Source organism: Panthera tigris, chromosome B4 (genome assembly GCF_018350195.1).
Source record: "Panthera tigris isolate Pti1 chromosome B4, P.tigris_Pti1_mat1.1, whole genome shotgun sequence".
NCBI classification, from domain to species: domain Eukaryota; kingdom Metazoa; phylum Chordata; class Mammalia; order Carnivora; family Felidae; genus Panthera; species Panthera tigris.
In genome coordinates, this window is record NC_056666.1 from 80,501,184 (window position 1) to 80,516,426 (window position 15,243).

The 15,243-nt window shown below is 34.9% G+C and overlaps 1 protein-coding gene across 1 annotated transcript; it reads left to right on the plus strand.

The window, feature by feature from the left end:
* Nucleotides 1-14,057: 14,057 nt before the first annotated feature.
* On the plus strand, nucleotides 14,058-15,011 carry LOC102972647 (olfactory receptor 9K2-like). The gene has a single exon (XM_007081440.3). The coding sequence runs from the start codon at nucleotides 14,073-14,075 to the stop codon at nucleotides 15,009-15,011; it is 939 nt and encodes a 312-aa protein (XP_007081502.1). The 5' UTR covers nucleotides 14,058-14,072.
* Nucleotides 15,012-15,243: the final 232 nt, after the last annotated feature.

Sequence of the window (15,243 nt, forward strand, 5' to 3'; positions counted from 1 at the left end):
TGATAGTGCCATAGCTATCATGATTGCCTGTCACTTCCTGAATCATTAAAAGACAGTAATATGTTTAGATACATTTTTACCTTCTTTCACCACTACTATTTGGTTTCCATTGTTACTGTGCCATCTCCAAAAATAGAATAAAAGGTGATAAGTTGTTGGTAATTAAAATCAATAACATCAAAACAATCACTAAACCTAGATATCATTTTCTAACGCTCTTTCCAAACCTGTGTTCATTTTCTCAGGTCAAGGATATTCCTCCCAAATAGATGCATTTTTATTGCCTCATTATATATATTTTCTTTCCATTACTAGTTGTGTGATTTAATATATTAAATATTAACCTAACCATTTTCTTTGAAGCAGAGAAAGAAGCTGATAACCATTCCAGTCCTTAGATGACAATGAATAACTTTTTTATCAAACCTGCATCAATTCAAGAGCTCTCGCTTTTTAGTCAGGGTAAGTATACTTAAGGAATACCTGTCTTATATTCTATTATGCCTTATATATCTTAAAATGAGGACAATGGGATAACATGGATATTTGAGGACCATAACAACCTTCGGTCTCCAGAGTCCATGATCACTTGGTAGAATCAACAGTACTTACTTTACTTCTGATACCTTTCTGCAGGATTTTTCCACATGGAGGTTTTGTTCATCCTCTGTGATGGATTCCATTGGGAGAGGAGCAATCATAAAGTCAATTATGGAGACAGAAGTGCAGGCTCAAGGGCTGTTGTCCATGAGGACTGCAGTAACCTCAGACATAAGCAAATAATCTAATAATAGTCCATATGTGAGGAGCTTTTCTTCTCTGGTTGTGTGTATCCTTTGGGAAATTTCTCTGGACTTTATTTTCTTCATTGACAAGGAAAGACGTTCTGGTAATTATCATAGCATAGATATCGGTAAGCATAAGGAAACAGATTTAAAGTTTGTGCTATTTAAGTTTAAAACGAATGAATATATTAAATCATCATAAATTACATTTGCTATGCTTTAAAAAGAGATAGAAGTTAACTCCAAATTATGATTTACCTGTATTTCCTGATGTCGATGTGTTTCATGCCATGACAAATGCCCTCTAAGTCACAAAGTCAGATAATGTTTTGCTAATCTAAGCTTTCTTATGTGTAAATACTAAATATTTTGAAAATATAGTGGAAGAAATGATAATTTAAAAAATATTCTAAGAATTCTTAGCATGAAATTGTATAAGAGATCATGATCTGTATTTAAAAATCCTCAATAATTATGCGTGACTAAAAGACTACAGTAAAACCAAAGACATAATACTCTATTTAATGAAACAGCGTATTATAATTATGCAGATGCCATTTTCCCCTGAAGATTTCCATAATTTAATTATAATTCTACTTTTAGAAAATCTTTTTTATTTAAAAATTATTTCTAGAATTATCTGGATTTTTTTTAGTGTGTACATAGCAAAACATATGGGCCCGGCGCTTTCCTTATTATAATGCAACATTAGTAAAAGTTTGGTAAGTGTAGGAAGAGTAAACAGTTTAAGTATCTTAAACTGGAAATTATTAATGAAGGTGAATTGAGGTCTGTGAAGTTTGGAAAGGCTGGAGGAGTTTGAGTGACATCTAATAATGACCCTTAGAGCAATATAATAAGATTCACAAAGATAGGCTACCATCAGAGATACAATGTAAAAATACTGAACCTTAACTCTGGTCCAGAGATCAGACACATGGAAGCAAAAAGATGTCACTGCTTCTTCATCCATCAGAATAGCCTCTCTAGGAAGTTGGGGACTCAACAATGCCGCAGAAAATAGCCCATATGTACCCACAACCTTCCTAAGGTGACATTTCCATGGTAGAAAATGTTGAAATTTTCTACCAAATTCTGAGTTTGTGTGGATCTCATTGGTAGAACAAAATCTGTGCCAGGAACCATAGTATTAGGAGACATTTGAACTTTCCAACATCTCCAAGGGGAAAGCACATGTGGTAGAGCTTCGCTATCCAATTTGATCAAATGTACCAGAATCCAATTCCTTAAACTGCCCACGATGGCATTAGCAATAAAAACATGCTAGTGCTCAAAATACATAAGAACACTTACTGCCATTCTCTAGTCTGATGGGACATAAAGAAACCCTCCACAGATTCAACTATTGAAATCATTCAGTGTGTGTTCTTTGATGATGGTCAGCTTAATATAGAAATCAGTTAACTATTAGATAATTAGTTGAGAAGGGTCTAATGGCATGGACATTAAAGATACTCCCTAAAACTCAATAGATTGAAAGAACTCAAATTAAATTTTGACTAACTTTGAACTAAATAGTGCATTATGTTATGTCTAAACTTTTGCAATTCAGTGAATGAAGTACTTAGAGGGATATATACAAAGCAATATAGGTAAAGACTATAAACAAGAAAAACAGGAACAACTGGATTAATCTTCTATTTTAATATAGTGAAAGAGAACACAGCAAGTCAAACAAAAAAAAAGAGAGTAAATTTTATAGATAAAAAATCATGAAATAGAAACATGTGGATAATATAGGTTATTCACATGGCTTAACATTTTTTTTCTACTTGCTATTTTAGTATGTCTTATTAAGTTTTTAATTTTAATTCCAGTATAGTTAACATACATGTCATACTAGTCTCAGGTGTACAATATAGTGACTCTTCAATCGTGTACCTTATTCAATGCTTATCATGATAAGTATACTCTCTAATCCCCTTTCTTTATTTCCAGGATCTCTCCAATCACCTCCCCTCTCCCCTCTGGTAACCATCAGTTTGTTCTCTGTAATTAAGAGTTTGCTTCTTGGTTTCTCTCTCTCTGTGTCTCTTTCCTTTTTCCTTTGCTATTTATTTTTGTTTCCTTAATTTCACATATACGTGAAATCATATGGTATCTGTCTTTCTCTGACTGAGTCATCTTGCTATCTTCATTATCCTCTCTAGCTCTGTTGATGTCATTGCAAATGGCAAGATCTCATTCTTTTTTATGGCTGCATAATATTCCATTGTATATTTAGACCACATCTTGTTAATCCATTCATCTATCGATGGACACTTGGGCCACTTCCATAGTTTGGCTGTTGTAAATGCTGCAATACACATAGTGTGTGTGTCTTTGAATTAATGTTTTTGTATTTTTGAGTAAATACCCAGTAGTGTGACTGCCAGATCAGAGTGTAGTTCTATTTTTAACTCTTCGAGGGAACTCCATACTCTTTTCCATAGAGGTCGCACCAGTTTGCATTCCCACCAACAGTGCATGAAGGTCCCTTCATGGAGAACTGCATCCTCACCCACATTTAGCCATTCTGACAGGTGTGAGGCTGTCACATGGCTTAACATTGATTCTCAGAAAGACTAGTAAGATGTATAAAACCCTAAGCAATATAACAGTGGAAAAACAGCAACATTAAGTCACAAGTATCAGGAAAGAAAACGGGATAGCACTACAGACAGATACTCCTGATATTAAAAAATATATACAGTTGACCCTTGAATAACATGGACTTGAGCTGCATGGGTCCACTTCCATGCACATTTTTTTTTCAACAAATACAGTACAGTGCTGTAGATGTACTGTCCCTTCCTTATGATTTTCTTAATAATATTTTCTTTTCTCTAGCTTACTTAATTGTAAGAAAACAGACTATAATACATATAACACACAAAATGTATGTTAACCAACTGTTTAGGTTATTAGTAAGTCTCTGGTTGTCAGTAAGCTATTAGCAGTTTCATTTTTAGGGAGTCATGAGTTATATGCAGATTTTCGGCTACATAGGAGTTCTATGTTCCCGACTCCTGGTCAAGGGTTCAACTGCATAATAAACAATATTTTTACCAAAAATTAAGGATTTGTTAAAATAAAAAAAATTGAAGAGATCAGGGTGATGTATGAAGGAGAAATATACATTTTAAAATGTCTACTAAAACAGTTAAATTTTTATTAACAATTTTCCCATGAATAATGATTCTCTTGTAATTGGCTCCACTAGTGTTTACTACTAAACATTTAAGAAAGAAACAAGACCATTGTTACAAACCCAAGAACGATCATAAAGACAATATTTCCTAGCTGTATTTATGAGTCTCTCATAGCTATAATTTAGAAATTAAAATACAAATTATAGGTGTGTCTATCTCATAAATTTCACTCCAAAACCCTTAAACAAAAATAAACAAATAAAATATATCAATATAGAAAGAATAGTAAACTCTCACTGAAATGTCTATTGACAGTACAAATATAAATATCTTTTAGTATTTAAAAAATAATGAATTTAAGGTATTTACACATCTAGTCATTTTTTGTGAATTTTTATACAGTAAAATTATTAAACACCTGCTATGAAACATATTAATTAAGTGAATATTGTATTGGTTAAATGAAAAAGAAATATATCAAGGGACAAAATAACCTGTCCAAAAATAAACATATATATTGATATATATGTGTAAATAAGCCTATCTGTCTATCTATGTTCAAATAACTTTTGATTCTGTGTTTTTTACGTTTGTTTATTTATTTTGAGAGAGGGAAAGAGAGAATGTCAGCAGAGGAGGAGCAGAGAGAGAGGTAGAGAGAATCCCAAGCAGGCTCTGCGTTATCTGTGCAGAGCCCGATGTGGGGCTCGAACTCACAAACTCATGACCTGAGCCCAGGTCAGGAGTTGGACACTTAAGTGAGTCACCTAGATGCCCCTGTTGAATCCACTTTTGAAATAGGTGCCAAGGGAATTCAATGACAACACATTAGTTTTCTACAATTGGTCCTAGAAAAATGGGCTTCTCTAAGCAAAAGTCTGAAGCCTACATGTTTCACGAAGTACAAAAGACAACTCAAAACAACTTCTTCCTAAATATGAAACCTGAAGTTTTATAATTTTCATCAACTGGTGAGTCTGTATATCTGTGCAATGACCTACTACTCCAGCAAACAAGGAATAAGCCAATGATATATACAAGTACATGGATGAATCTTAAAAGTTTATTCAAGGTGAAAAAAGGGACACTCAAAAGCTACCAACTATATGATTCTTGTTCTGTGACAATACAAAATAAACAAAACCATAGGGCAATGTGGGTTTTTCAAGGGCTGTGGGTGAGGAGTAGGGATTGACTACGAAAGTACATAAGGAAATGTTTTGGAGTCATGAAGATATTACTTATTTTGACTTGTCAAATTTATAAAATCATGCAGCTGAAATTTACTGTTCACAATTTAAAACCCTAAACCTGACCCCAAACCCGCAGGAAACAAAACAAAACCATAGTGTAATTTTGGTGGTGTGAAAAGTCAGTATAGTTGATGTGTCTTTTGAGATCTATATTTTTGGGGGCAGAAAAACTGGGAGTTTCTGTTTTAGTCTGGTGTTTGCTGTGTTAGCCTGGGAAGTGGATGGATGTAAATAGTTTTTAGTTATTTTAATTAATTAATTAATTAATTTTTTAAATTAATTTATTTTTTTAATTTATATTTTATTTTTTAAAATTTATATCCAAATTAGTTAGCATATAGTGCCACAATGATTTCAGGAGTAGATTCCTTAATGCCCCTTGCCCATTTACCCCATCCCCCCTACCACAACCCCTCCAGTAACCCTCCGTTTGTTCTCCATATTTATGAGTCTTTTCTGTTTTGTCCCCTCCCTGTTTTTATATTATCTTCGTTTCCCTTCCCTTATGTTCATCTGTTTTGTCTCTTTGAGTCCTCATATGAGTGAGGCCAGATGATTTTTGTCTTTCTCCGACGAATTTCACTTAGCATAATACCCTCCAGTTCCATCCACGTAGTTGCAAATGGCAAGATTTCATTCTTTTGATTGCCAAGTAATACTCCATTGTATATATATACCATATCTTCTGTATCCATTCATTCATCAATGGACATTTGGGCTCTTTCCATACTTTGGCTATATTGTTGATAGTGCTACTATAAACATTGGGGTGCATGTGCCCTTTCAAAACAGCATACCTGTATCCCTCGGATAAACACCTAGTAGTGCAATTGCTGGGCCATAAGGTAGTTCTATTTTCAATTTTTGAGGAACCTCCATACTGGGTTCCAGATTGGCTGCACCAGTTTTCATTCCCACCAGTAGTGCAAAAGTGTTCTTCTCTGCATTGTTGCCAACATCTGTTGTTGCCTGAGTTGTTAATGTTAGTCATTCAGACAGGTGTGAGGTGGTGTCTCATTGTGGTTTTGATTTGTATTTTCCTGATGAAGAGTGAGTGATGTTGAACATTTGGAAAAATTATTACAGTGTGAACATTAAATACAGGCATAAATTCTTTTTGAAAGCCTCTAAAAACATGACCACCGACATATATCTGATACGTTTCTCACCAAAATTACATTTGCAATGAAAAGTTCATTATTTTATAATACTTCTAAATAATATTTCAATTTAAAGCATTTAATATTTGTTTTGGAAAGGTTTATAGGGATTTTATCTTACCGACAATGTGAATGTTAGAATCAACTTCTTTGGAGAGGTTTTTGTCAATAAAGGTTTTATCCTCTTATTTCCCTCCTTCTCTCTGCTGTCTTCCTACTTAGCTTCTATTATACTTACCACACATATAATATATATTTGTTTAGCTAACATTTGCATGTTGTTTTTCCACATTCCTGTGTTTCACTTTTGCATTTCTGCTTACTTGGTATAGTCTTACAAGGGCAAACTTGTATAGCTTCATTTCTTTACAAATTGATCTAATAAATAATTTGTAATCAAATAAAATCAGTTAATTTTCACTTTATGATAGTATTGTGTTAAGTCTGTTTGAAAAAACAATGTAACTCATTCCATGAAAGTACAGTGGTAAGAAATAGATGACTGCTCGTAGAGAGTCTCATCAATGAGCAATCAGGAAGGAAAAGTCTCTACTTAGAGACTATGTATGGTAGAAGTCTTTACATTAACCTATATATCAGACCAAGCCGGAAATCAAGAAACTAAAGTCAAATCCACTTACCCAGTATGTAGTTAGACTCATAACTATTGTTCCAAGACAGACATTCTTGTTAGTGATATATTGGAGCTGAGGAGATCATTGAGTGCAGGAACCAGGCTTGGACACATTTTTTACAGTTACCTGACAGAGCCTTTTTTTTTTTTTTTTGGACATGGATGTGGGAGGGAGAACCTGCTGTGAAAGAGGCAATGGACAGATAAATATAGTATGTAGATATGCTAATAAAGGAAAGCTAAGGCATAAATGAGTCATATGTCATTGCTTCCAAGACAGTTTCTGAAGTCTACAGCTCACAGTGTTCAAGTTGCTAAGTTTCCTGTTTTCTTCATGTCAGTAGAAAAGACATGTATCAATTGAAAAAATATGATTATAAAAATGAATTTTTAAATTTGCCTTTATAGACCATGGTTTTTGTTTTTAAATACGATTGGCAGAAATAGGGAAAATTTCAGTGAAAGATATTCTTCTCTTGGTGAAAAAAAGATTTTTGGGATACTAATTAAGATTCACATTTTTACTTATTTAACATAAAATAAATTTTGTATATGTATATATATTTCGTAAGCTTTCTATTGTATAGCCATTTGCATTTTAGTACATGTTCTTAGTTATTTCTAAAATAACTTTGCACTTCCCTGCACAGATTATTCTTTTCTTGAAGGGTGAGAAAAGGGAATAGTCCAACGTTCAAGCTAAGTTTTGGGAGGCAAAGTTTATTATTAATTTTTCTTTTATTTTTGGTTCTAATACAACCCTGGGTGTTATTCAGGATTTGTTTGCTTTTCCTGTTTAAAGTTATTATTTTCCATAAAAGCTTTAGATGTGCTGTCACCTAAGATCATTTTTAAAAAATATTTAACTGTCCAGACAGCCTGTCTATGCCTATATTGCCTTATTCGTTGTCTATGTTTCAGAGGTTTAAGAGTTTTCAAAAGAAATGATGTTTTCTGAGGGTTTGCCAATTAATTTAATATGTTAATGAACTTACTAAAATCTTTTACCTGCATAATTGCTGGGTGGTAATAATTCCTACTTTCCATCATGTGTCCTCTTTGTTGTCATAAGATATGCATTTTTTTTGGCTTCTGCCTTTACTTGACAGATGCTAACTTTTAGTATGTATAAATTCACATTGTGTAAAACTAAAACATAAGGTATATCTGCTCAGTGTTAAGATACATCAATTAAACTGTTTTGAATCTTGCAGAAAAAGAATACATTTTGTGTCCTGAAATTGATTATATTAAAATGATATTTGGGGCATCTGGCTGGTTCAGTCAGTACAGCATATGACTCTTGATCTTGATCTTGTCAGTTTGAGCCCCATGTTGGATGTAGAGATTATTTAAAGAATAAAATCTTGAGAAGGGGCAAGATGGTGAAATAGCGTAAACACCAAACCATCTTGCACACCTAGAAAACTGATCTGAGGGTTACCTCAACGATCTGCACAACCTGAACCACAGAACTTGCCAGGTATATGGTGAGGAGAGGTGAACTGGGGAAGAGAGAAGCCATGAAGGGTAGGGAGCTGTTTTTGCTTGCAGAGAGAGGATGGAGAGAGAGGGGAGAGTACTGGAAAGGCACTCGCCCTGAAAGCAACTGTAGAAAAAGAGAAAGAGTAGAAAACACATAAAAGAATTAACAAGAAAGAAAGAAAGAAAGGGAAAAGGAGAGGATTTGGATACCATTAAGACTCTTATGAACAGGGGAGCACAGAGTCTGAAACTCTGCAGCTCGATAACCTGGTAGAGCTCTGGTGGGAAAGTGAGTCTCCAGCAGCAAACAGTGAGGTCCAAGGGGTCCTTGTGACACACAGGAAGAAGTGGCTCCCATGATGTGAAAGCATTTGGTAGAGGCTGTGTGGCCTCCCCAAAGGCCAAGGACCCACCCAGCAGACCAAGGATGTTATGAGGTGGTGAAGCCTGGCACCAGATGTTGATGTGATGTACCATAAGCCCTGAAATGCTGCTGCTACACAATCCCACAAAGTTTTCTTGGGGGGGGGGGCGGGGCTGGCACTGGTCTCAGTCTCTGGGCATCTGCAATGGTGTGGTTCCATGAGCATTCCTGGGGGTGGCCCAGCACTAGTCATTGCTTGGTGAGACCCTCCCCAAGAGGGTCTGAGTGGGTCGAAGATGCAGGGCCCTCAGAAGTGAGGGGTTTGGAAATGCAGCCCCATCTGAGATAAACTTGGGAGGGAGGTGCTGCCTGGAAGGTGATGACTTGGTCCCTGACAGGGTAGAAGCAGAGAGTGGATAGAGGTGGGAGACAAAGGAGGGGTGCTTGATTGCCAGTTGGTGAGAGCACAGAGTTCTGAGACCAGAGACTGGGTAGTTGTATGATGAGATTTTCACCTTTTCTGTGTATGTGCATACACATGTACCAGTGCCACAGTGATCCACCCTAGTGGGCTAAGCAGCACCCTCTAGTGAAGAATGGAGCCGTTACACCAAGCCCCATCCAAGGGTGTAAACAGTGCTCTAGAGAAACACCACAAGTCTCACTGAACGCCTAGTTTATGGATTATAAAGTGCTTCAGAATTTGACTTCTAGGGGGAGTGATGTAATTTCAGTGGTATTCCATTTTGTTTTCTGGTCCATCTATTCAATTTTTTCTTTTTCTTTTTTTTTCTTATTCTTGAATACAGAAAGAGAAAAAAAAATTCTATTTTCCATTTTTATAAAACATATTTACCTTTCATTTTTCTCCACTCTATTTTTTACTTTTTGGAAACATTTTTCCATTTTATTTGACTTTCATCATTTCATTTTGTCCTATTTTATTATTTATTTAAATTTTCATCATTTTCATTTTTCCATTTTTTCCCCTTTTTCTTCTATTCTATCAAGTTTCTTTCAACAACCAGACCAAAAAACACCTAGTATCTAGCATCCATTATTTATTTATTTTTGTGTTGTTTTTTATTTTTATTTTTTATTTTATTAATTCTTTTTCTTCCTCCAAAATGATGGAACAAAGGAATTCACCCAAAAGAAAGGACAGGAAGCAATGACAGCCAGGGACTTGACCAACACAGATACAAGAAGATGCCTGAACCAGAATTTAGAATCACGATAATATAAATACTAGCTGGGGTTGAAGAAAGCATAGCATCCCTCTCTGTGGAAATAAAAGATGTAGAATCTAGTCAGGACAAAATTAAAAATGTTATACCAGAGATGCAATCTCAAATGGGTGCCAGGGCAGCAAGGATGGATGAAGCAGAGCTGTGAATCAGTGATATAGAGTACAAATTGTGGTGAATACTGAAGCAGAAGAAAATGAAGGAAACTAAGGCAAATGATATAAGAATTAGAGAACTCAGTGACTCATTCAGAAGGAATAACATCTGAATCACTGGGCTCACAAAAGATGAAGAGAGAGAAAAAGGGGTAGAAGGTTTATTTGAGCAAATCACAGTGGAAAACAGGGAGGGGGACAAAACAGAAGAGACTCATAAATATGGAGAACAAACAGTGGAAAACTTTCCTAACCTGGGTAAAGACACAGACATCAAAATCCAGGAAGCACAGAGAACTCCCATTAGATTCAACAAAAACTGACCATCAATAAAGCATCTCATAGTTAAATTCACAAAACACACAGACAAGGAAAGAATCATGAAAGCAGCCAGGGGAAAAAAGTCCTTAACCTAAAGAGAAGACAGATCAGGTTCACAGCAGACCTATCCACAGAAACCTGGCTGGCCAGAAAGGAGTGGCAGGATATATTCAATGTACTGAATCAGAAAAATATGTAGCTAAAAACTGTTTATCCAGCAAGACAAATATGAATATAGCTTTTGATTGGAGCGTTTAGTCCATTGACATTTAGAGTGAGTACTGAAAGATATGAATTTATTGCCCTTGTGTTACCTGTAGAGTTTCTGGTGGTGTTCTCTGGTCCTTTCTAGTCTTTGTTGCTTTCGGTCTTTTTTTGTTTGTTTGTTTCATCTTTTATCCCCTCAGAGAGTCATATTTGTCTATTTCATGAATTTTTATCTGTCTTATTTACTTCCATTTTTTTCTGTTTTGACTTGTTGTTTTTTCTTTCACTATATTAAAATAGAAGATTAGTCTAGTTGTTCCTGTTTTTCTTGTTTATAGTATTTACCTATAGTGCTTTGTATATATCCCTCTAAGTACTTCTTCTTCTGTATTGCAGAAGATTAGACATAACAAACTGTACTATTTAGTTCAAAGTTAGCCAAAATTTAATTTGATTTCTTTTTGATCCGTTGAGTTTTAGGAAGTATCTTTAATGTCCATGGCAATAAACTCTTCTTAGCTAATTATCTAATTGGTTATTGACTTCTATATTAAGCTGACCTTCATCAAAAAATACACACTGAATGATTTCAACCGTTGAATCCATGGAGGGTTTCTTTATGCCCAACTATGGCACATGACAGTAAGTGTTCTTACGTATTTTGAGCCCTAGCATATTTTTATTGCTAATGCCATTGTGGGCAGTTTAAGGAATTGGATTCTGGTACATTGTATAGACTGGATAGCCAAGTCCTATTCCATGTGCTTTCTAATTGGAGATGTTGGAAAGTTCAAATGTCTCCTGCTACTACGGTTCTTGGCACAAAATTTGTTCTACCAATGAGATCTCCACAAACTCAGAATTGGAAAGGGCGAAGTGAGGTGGGGATCAACTTTCTGGTCCTTTTGACATTTTCTATCAAGGAAGTGTCACCTTTGGAAGCATGTGAATACATGTGGGTTATTTTCTGAAGCATTGTTGAGTCCCCAACGTCCTAGAGAAGCTGTTTTGATGGATGAGGAAACAGTGACATCTTTTTGCTTCCATGTATCTGATCCATAGACCACAGTTAAGGTTCTTTATTTTTAAATTGAATCACCAATGGTGGCCTATCTCTGTGAATTTTTCTATATTGCCCTAAGAGTCCTTATAAGAGTGTCACCCAGAAATTCCTCCAGCCTTTCCAAATTTCACAGGCCTCAATTCACCTTAATTAATCATTTCCTGTTCAAAATACTTAAACTGTTTGCTCTTCTTACACTTACCAAACTTCTACTAATACTGTATTATAATAAGGAAAAGCTCTTGTCCCATATGATTTGCTATCTACACACTAAAAAAAGTCCAGATAATTCTAGAAATAATTTTTAAATAAAAAAAGATTTTTCTAAAAATAGAACTGTAATTAGGTTATGGAAATATTCAGGGGAAAATGGCATTCGTATAATATTAGTTTCATTATATAGAGTATTATGTCTCTGGTTTTACTGTAGTCTTTATTCACACATAATTATTGAGGATTTTTAAATACAGATCATGATCTTTTATACAATTTCTTACTAAGAATTTTTAAAATATTTTTAAAACTATCATTTCTTCCATTATATTTTCTAACTGTTTACTATTTACACATAAGAAAGCTTATAATTAGTGAAACTTTATCTGGCTTTGTGACTTAGAGTACATTTGTCATATCATGAAATACATCGACATCAGGAAGTACAGGCAAATCATAATTTGGAGTTAACTTCTACCTTTTTTTAAAGCATGGTAAATGTAATTTATGACAATTTAATATATTCATTCATCTTAAACATATATATATATATATATATATATATATATAGCACAAACATTTAAATCTGTTTCCTTATGCTTACCAATATGTATGCTATGATAATTACCAGAAAGTTTTTCTTATCAACAAAGAAAATAAAATATAGAGAAGTTTCCCAAAGGAAACACACAACCAGAGAAGGACAGCTCCTTATATTTGGACTATTATTAGATAATTTGCTTATGTCTGAGGTTACTGCAGTCCTCATGGACAACAGCCCTTGAGCCTGCACTTCTGTCTCCGTAATTGACTTTATGATTGCTCCTGTCCCAATGGAATCCGTCACAGAGGATGAACAGAACCTCAATGTGGAAAACTCCTGCAGATAAGAAGAAAGTAAGTACTGTTGATATTCTACCAAGTGATCATGGACTCTGGAGATCCAAGGTTGCTATGGTCCTCAAATATCCATGGTTATCCTATTATCCTTATATTAAGATATATAAGGCATAATAGAATACAAGAAAGGAACTCTCCTTCCTTAAGGAGATCAGAACAGAAGTCTGTTCTTCTGTTAAGTCTGTATTTATGACTTAAGTCTATATTTATATATATATATGTCTATATTATATATATATATATATATATATATATATATATATTACTTATGTCTGTTTTCTCTGACTAAAGAGTGAAAGCCCTTGAATTGATGCAGCTTTGATAAAAAGTTATTCATTGTCATGTAAGGACTGGAATGGTTATCAGCTTATTTCTCTGCTTCAAAGAAAATAGTTACGTTAATATGTAATATATTAAATCACACAACTAGCAAGGGAAAGAAAATATATGTAATAAAGCAATAAAAATGCATTTATTTGGGAGGGATATCCTTGAACTGAAAAAATGAACATAGGTTTGGAAAGAGCTTTAGAAAATGATATCTAGGTTTAGGGATTGTTTTGATGTTATTAATTTTAACATACCAATAACTTATCACTTTTTATTCCATTTTTAGAGATGGCACAGTAATAATGGAAATCAAATAGATGGAGGTAAAAGAAGGTAAAAATATTTCTAACTATATTTGTTACTGTCTTTTAATGATTCAGACACTGACAGGCAAGTGATGGCTATAGCACTATCATACAGATCATATGTATTCCTTGTATTTTAGGTTATATTCTTTAGGTAAAGACAACTATTTAATGATAAATATACTAGGAATAGAAATTCAAAATGTGACTAACATTAGACAATATATTATGTTACTTTCTTGGTGAATGCTCAGCAAAATAGTGATCTAAAATAAAATAACCCCTTAACTTCTCTCACTGCTTAACAGAATAACAGTCTCATGGACCTAGTATTACATAATTCAAACTCCTAATTCTTCATGACATTAACATGGCTTTGTATGCAATATTTAATTAAGATATAACTAATTTATTTTACACTTAAGAAAGTATTTGTGTCACTAGAAACAAAGCCCAGATTTCATTTATTTTCCTTGTGCCTCTCAGCAGGTTTCTGCCATGAGTGAGAGGGGAACAGACAATCACTCGGAAGTGACTGACTTCATCCTTGTAGGCTTCAGGGTCCGCTCTGAGCTCCACATTCTCCTCTTCCTGCTCTTTCTGCTTGTGTATGCCATGATCCTTCTGGGTAATGTTGGGATGATGACCATTATTATGACCGATCCCCGGCTGAACACACCCATGTATTTCTTCCTAGGCAACCTGTCCTTCATTGATCTCTTCTATTCGTCTGTTATTGCACCCAAGGCCATGATCAACTTCTGGTCTGAGAGCAAGTCCATCTCTTTTGCAGGCTGTGTGACACAGCTCTTTCTCTTTGCCCTCTTCATCGTGGCGGAGGCATTTCTCCTGGCAGCCATGGCCTATGACCGCTTCATTGCCATCTGCAACCCACTCCTCTACTCTGTCCAGATGACAGCACGTCTCTGCATGCAGTTGGTGGCTGGTTCCTATTTATGTGGCAGCTTTAGCTCAATTCTTTTGACCAGTGTGACATTTACTTTGTCCTTTTGTGCTTCCCGAGCCATCGACCACTTTTACTGTGATTACCGTCCACTTCAAAGGATTTCTTGTTCTGATCTCTACTTTCTTAAGGTGGTTTCTTTTTTCTTATGCAGCATTATTATTTTGCCTACCATAATTGTCATTATTGTGTCCTACATGTATATTGTGTCCACGGTTTTAAAGATAAGATCCACTGAGGGACGTAAGAAAGCGTTTTCCACTTGCAGCTCACACCTGGGAGTCGTGAGTGTGCTGTATGGTGCTGTGATTTTTATGTATGTCATCCCTGACAGATTTCCTGAGCTGAGTAAAGTGGCCTCGTTATGTTACACCCTAGTCACTCCCATGCTGAATCCTTTGATTTACTCCCTGAGAAACAAAGATGTCAAAGAAGCTCTAAAAAAACTTCTAAAGAAAAATCCTATTCTTTGATTATTATCTCTTTTTCTCCATGGATACATGGATTTTGTATTTCTTTCATACTCCTTTTGACCATTAATAACATTTATTCTATTAAACATCATAAATATATTAGCAGAACCTTTTCCTGGTGAGATACCTGGGACATTGTTCATCCTGATATTGGAGATGTCCTGGATATCAGAGAAGCATTTTTCAAGATTTCCCTTCCCATTATCTCAAATAACATTCTATTTCACAGTAT

Coding starts and splice junctions, on each gene's coding strand:
- LOC102972647 (XM_007081440.3), top strand. CDS start 14,073: ATGAGTGAGAGGGGAACAGACAATCACTCGGAAGTGACTGACTTCATC.